Source organism: Adiantum capillus-veneris, chromosome 5 (assembly GCF_014529385.1).
Source record: "Adiantum capillus-veneris isolate H3 chromosome 5, ASM1452938v2, whole genome shotgun sequence".
Lineage (NCBI taxonomy): Eukaryota > Viridiplantae > Streptophyta > Polypodiopsida > Polypodiales > Pteridaceae > Adiantum > Adiantum capillus-veneris.
Window position 1 is genome coordinate 154,269,400 of NC_140935.1, and position 5,915 is coordinate 154,275,314.

At 44.4% G+C, this 5,915-nt stretch overlaps 1 protein-coding gene and 1 pseudogene across 1 annotated transcript; one reads left to right on the plus strand and one right to left on the minus strand.

Moving 5' to 3' along the window:
• Nucleotides 1-630: 630 nt before the first annotated feature.
• On the plus strand, nucleotides 631-1,492 carry LOC147458337 (uncharacterized; annotated as a pseudogene).
• Nucleotides 1,493-2,637: 1,145 nt separating this feature from the next.
• On the minus strand, nucleotides 2,638-4,287 carry LOC147458338 (uncharacterized). Its single transcript, XM_086511812.1, has one exon. It carries the CDS (start codon nucleotides 3,595-3,597, stop codon nucleotides 3,103-3,105), a length of 495 nt encoding a protein of 164 aa, XP_086367938.1. The 5' UTR covers nucleotides 3,598-4,287; the 3' UTR covers nucleotides 2,638-3,102.
• Between the last annotated feature and the right edge of the window lie 1,628 nt (nucleotides 4,288-5,915).

Genomic DNA, 5,915 nt, shown 5'->3' on the forward strand with positions numbered 1-5,915 from the left:
GCAAGATGCATGAGCAAGTGAGACGCCATTTGGAAGAGGAGGCGCCATCATAAAAAAAGGCAGCTCGTGAGAGCGCAGGGTAGAGGAGACCATTGCATGGTCAGGGGGCAAAGGGGGGTGGCCGGCTACAGATAGGAGGGCGGCTGCATCAGGGCTATCGCCAGTCGGTTGCAAAGGAGAGAGGAAGGGTTTGCCAGAGGTGGCGCCACTCAAGGGGGCCGAGCTGATGCCAGGCTAGAAAAGGTAGAAGAAGTTCCAACCAGGGCTCAAAAGGTGCAAAGAGGCATCTTCAAAGCGCCACCTAGCTTGCTTGCTCAAGAGGACGAGGTGATAGAAGATCTTAAAGAAGAAGTGTTGGTTCTAGAGCCAGCAACAAGGAAGGTAGCAGTGGTGCAAGAATCAGCAAGATCAGAAGATGAGTCCAACATTTCTCAAAGCTCCAGCAGCAGTTTGGATACAAATGCTACATGGGAGACAGAATCCCTGTCTTCTAGGTATGCGACTTATGATGTTTTTTATGTGGATGAAGTGATGAACAATGTATGTGAGTTGCCTGCCAGCCAACTAAAGGTCAAAGAGAAGTATAGTGTTTCACCTTGTGTGAATCTGCTAGTCGAGCAGCACTATCAAATGTCGTGTGATAGTGAGTCCCTATTGGAGGACGAGGTATGGTTTGATTATGCATCCAGTTTGATTGAAGAGCAGGTTTATGAGGATGACTTGCAGGAGTGGGAAGCAGAAACAGAGGTATGTCAAAGTGATTTGTCTATGCAGGGGGTGGGGCAACCTTGCCTTGGTGAGCATGTAGAGGTGTACTTTGAAGTTTCAAAGTTTGTGTGTGGCCATGGAGAGTTAGCTCCAACAGATGACTCTATGAAAACTAATACAGGTGCAGCCTATGAGAGCGAGGCTCCATGCAAAGAGGAAGGTTCCGCAAACCTTGCAGGTGCTGAGGTATTTGAGCAGGTTGAAGCTCTAGCAAGTCATGTTCTTGAGTATGAAAAGGTGGCCTTGGCACTGTTTACAGAGGGTTTGGATACAGGTTTGCAAAGGGATCAGGTTTGCTTGGCTATGCAGCAGATGGAGGCAAATGGCATGTTCTTGCTATGTTATGTGATGCTATGGATACATGTGTTATTTGGAGGTTGCTTTACAGGTATTTTTGTATCAGTGGCGAGGCTCTTTTGAAGAAGACTATACTATGGAGGGTTCTCTAACAGGTGACATGATAGCTGCTTGTGGTACCAATGCTTCAAGTGGTCAAAAGCATGTTTATGGTTGGCACGAAGGATTATGGATGCAGGGTGACGAAGATCCATGCTATGGAGAGCTGGAAGGGTGGCATGTCTATTGGCCTACAAGTGCAAAGAGGGGCTTCAATGTACATGCTTTACAGGTGGATGGCCACAGTCAATGCTTTACGTTTGATCCAGGTGGACTATACATCATGCTTGGGGAAGCTTCGAGCTTTCCATTTGACCTTGGAGGGTGATGCAATAGCAGATGCTTTTCTATCTATCTCTATCCTATCTATATAGCCACTATATATCTATTTTATATCATTCTCTCTATGCAGTACTATTTTACCTATATAATGCTACAGTTGAGCATAAATGCTCAACGAGGGGGTGGAGAATGATGGTACACCAAGAAAATGTCGACCCAAGGAGAAGCCATCGGCACCTGTGTTAAAGTTAGCAGGTAGATGACGCAGTACTTGTGCAGCTGTTTGATGCAAGGTATGGCCGGCACTATAGGGAAGTGTATGTCAAATGTGGCATTTGGTCGGCCATTCATGGATTTTTAGCTCTACTCAGTGCAAGGTTTCCGACGCTTGTAAGGTTGGTGCTCTTTCCGGTATGGTATGCGACATTGGCTATGGTTCATTTGTGCAACCATCTACCTATCGAGACTATGAAGACTTCAATGAAGTGTGTTATGGTGTGATGGAGGCTTGCGGTCGAAGGCATGGGGAGAAAGGGATCGGGGGGTGCCGAATCTTGGGCATCGACAATCGAACACAATCAAGGGCAGGGGAGTTTCTAAATGTCGACAGCTGAAGTTATATTGGAACGTGAGAAACGAGCCCAAGTTGGAGTTTTTTTGTTTCTCAAAAACCAAAAGCTTAAGTTAGCAAAAAGGCTAAAAAAAAAGGAATGGGATGAATGGGAGGAGTCGCCCACAGCTCATGAGTAGCAAATGGAAAGAGGCGCCAGGTGGGCGAGTTGCAAGATGCATGAGCAAGTGAGACGCCATCTGGAAGAGGAGGAGCCATCAGAAAAAAAGGCAGCTCGTGAGAGCGCAGGGTAGAAGAGACCATTGCATGGTCGGGGGCCAAAGGGGGGTGGCCGGCTACAGATAGGAGGGCGGCTGCATCAGGAGTCGTTTGCAGAGGAGAGAGGAAGGGGTCAAAGGTGGCGCCACTCAAGGGGGCCGAGCCGCATGGGAGGGCAGCCTGTTGCAAGCAAGGATCAGTGAATGCAGGAGGAGCCACCATACCAGGGCCGCCAAGGCGTGAGGAAGGGAGAGGAGCGTTGCCTGTGAAGCGGCCACCACCAGAACACGCAGGGAAAGGTGGCTAGGGGTGCAAGGCCGCAACGGGAAGGAAGTGATTAGAGAGGAGCAAGGGGAGGCCGGTTGTGAGCATGGCCACATGTACAACAGAAGAGGGTGGAGTTGATCATTTGCAGAGGGCTATATGCAAGAGGACAAAAGCCAAGATCACAAAAAAAGGAGCCGTTTGCTAGCGCTGGGTGCAAAGCTGTCAATGAGCTAGCCATGAGTGAAAGCAAGGCCATGAGGATCAGTCTAAGGGCTGCGGGCTATTAATTACAGCCAGGGCCCTGAGCTGGTGTTGAGCATGTAGGACAGGAGAAGAAACTGCAAGCAGCAGGTATATGGGATCGCCAACGGTATGGAGGAGAGAGATGGCGCTACAGAGGGCTGCCATAAGCTGCAGGTGAAGAAGAAGTCCTGTCGATCATTATTGAGTGACTTGAGTAGGTAATGAAGGGCCGCCAGTTATGAGGATGGAACCCACATGCTTTTTGGTGGTGAAAATCAGGGCTGGTTGGTGGCATGAAAGGAGCGCTGCAAGAGAGATCAGGAGCAAGAGAGAGACGAGGAGAGCACGAGAAGAGGTTTTCTATGTGCATTTGCAGGCTGGGCCATGAGAATCAAAGAGGAAGGCATCCATTTGAGCTCACACAGAAAGGAATATAAAGCATTGTATATCAGTGTTGGCATTCGAATCAAAGTAGACATGATCTTAGAGATATGTTTTGTTATTTCCCACCTCTCTTTCCGTCGCTCTTTTGTCATATTGTAGCGGGCATCTGTGTGTTGTCGAGTATATGTATGCTCTCTATGTAAATGGGGTACACCATGAGGACATGAATTTATAGGCCATCTTTGTGATTGTCGGTGCTCTGCAGAGTCTAAGGGTGAAACTATGTTGACACGCTTGGGGATTGGTTGTGTGTAGTTTGGGGTGGTCGAGAACGGGCTTGGACATTGATTGTTTGCAGTTCGGGAGTCTAGATGTGTGTTTGCTATGGGATAGGGGTGTTGTGGAGTCACTAAGCTATAGAGAGGCATTCACAAAGTGTGCCGGTGGTTTTCCCATTTCCCCCTTTCCAACAGTCACATTAGTTGCCTCTAATTAATCAACTTTTGTTGTAAAAATTGATGGAAAATAGGGGGTGTTGACTATCAAAAGCAAATCCTTGTTTTTAGCAAATGTTCCCAAAAAACAGGACTTTATTCGAGGCCAAAGATGGAGCACTAGTCACTTGCCTTGGGGCACACTCCGGTCTCACCCAGTGTGCCCATAAATTGGCCTGCATTACTCAATTTTCAAGAGCGACAGTTGTGTCTACTATCGCAAGGCTATACGTACATATCATACGGAGTGGTGCAAGCTCTCCATCACCATCTCCATAAGATCGTCTTTCTTTTTCACGAGAAGAAGAAAAAGAACACTCTCTCTACACTTGCTTACTATCTTCTCTTCTCTTTTCACGGTGTGCTCGCTATTCAACAACGTCGTGGCAAAAACTTCTACGTAGCTCTTATCACCGCTCTCTTGTAGCTAATCAAGAAGCCTTTCAACAACCGTAATCACTTCTAAAGCACAGTAAGAAGCTCTAAAGTCCATAGCCATCATCTCTTTCTCTCTCTACTTTGTTTTCTAAGTAACTACCCTCTCGGTAGTTGTTTTTTTATATACAAGGATATGTATGGACTTTTCCGATGTGTACAAGGATTTTCAATGCTTGTTTCATCATTTTTAACATGCTGATTTATGCAGACGGTGTGTTTATGGTCGTGTATGTGCATAAAAAGTGTTTTTCATTACATGTCATGTAGGCGATAGGTACACTGTTTTGATCGTATCTCCCAAAGTCCTATGAATCAAGTCAAACCCCTTGAACTAGAGATTAAAATAATCATTTAGAAAATTCTCTCTCTGTATCACGTGAAAATTTTGCACGAGTAAAGTGTTATGGTCAAAATACAACTTGCTGCCTAAAGTGTTATGGTCAAAATACAACTTGCTGCCTATTGTACTTGGTTGAGGCTACTTGGAGAACCACCATATAAATTCATCGAATGAACAAAAACATTTAACCAAATCAAAAACTTGATTAAAATTGTTGATAAATATATTTACATCTTTGATATCACTTTGTGAGTGTGAGTTATTAATCGTTCCTTGTATGGAGTTACCTACGCATGTAGGGGTGCTACTTAAGGAGAGTACATATAGCATCGTGAGTTTGATGATTGGTTCATATATGTTTTATGAATTGTTTTGGTGATTTGATTTCAAGTATTTGATGTCCATAAACATATGTAGAAGTATATGGTTAACCAACCCGAACTATCGGACAAATATGAATAAGGTGGCTTTCTTTTCGTGTCACGGTTGTTTTCATAAGTCTCATATGCGCAACGTGATGTGACAAGGTGTTATTCTATATTATGGGGCTAATCTTGATACATTGTTTTTAGGTCTAATACTTTCAATTTCATGTTATGCATGCACTCCAAAATAGCAAAAAAGTTGTTTTTTGCATGTATGTGATGTTATGGCATATGGTTGACCAAAGTGGTGGGGCTTTTTTGCATCATGGTTCAATTGATGGAATGATGTCATATGATGTATAAAACCTCATGGATGGATATGGATGCATTATGTACATGGGTATAGTGCTTTCCACCCTTCTATGTCAAAACTAGCTCTATGTGCTAGGGGGTAAGGTGTAGTCATAATGCATCACTTTGCATGGTTAAACATTGTCAAAATGGGATTTTGAAGTCATGTTTAGTCATTGGTCATACTTCTTTTATGCATAATAAGTAAGGGCCATGTATGCGGGCTCAGTTTGATTGCAATGGATATGTTAAACTCAAAGTGTGGGAGTCGGTTCAGTAAGGAATATGGTTTATGTTCAAGGGCTAAGATCTCTCATGGATTATGGTTATGATTTTGATTGTGAAAGTCGGTGTGGCTCTTAGGAATTTTTGTTGTCAAAATTTTTGCAGCCATATTATGTGCTAAAGTGATTTTGCAGGATTGCATGTGCATCACCCTGAGTTGGGTGGAGTGCTCACCCATGTGAGCACTCCACCCATGTGATGAGATTTTGCAGGATTGCATGTGCATCACCCTGAGTTGTGGGTGGAGTGCTTACCCATGTGAGCATTCCACCCAGGTGATGAGATTGGATTATGGTTTATGGTTTTGGATTGGATCATGAAGTGGTTTGATAGTGGATGTGTAAGTGTAGAGACCCTCTACAGTTTGATTGCTTGGAAAAGATTGTTTGTGCATATAAAAAATTCTATTGTGGTTGGATTCATGTGTTATGTTTCTCATGGCAGCATGGCTACAAAATTAGGATCACCTACAT

Excerpts from the sequence above, each read along its gene's own strand:
- LOC147458338 (XM_086511812.1), bottom strand. The coding sequence starts at position 3,597 with ATGCCTCTCTATAGCTTAGTGACTCCACAACACCCCTATCCCATAGCA.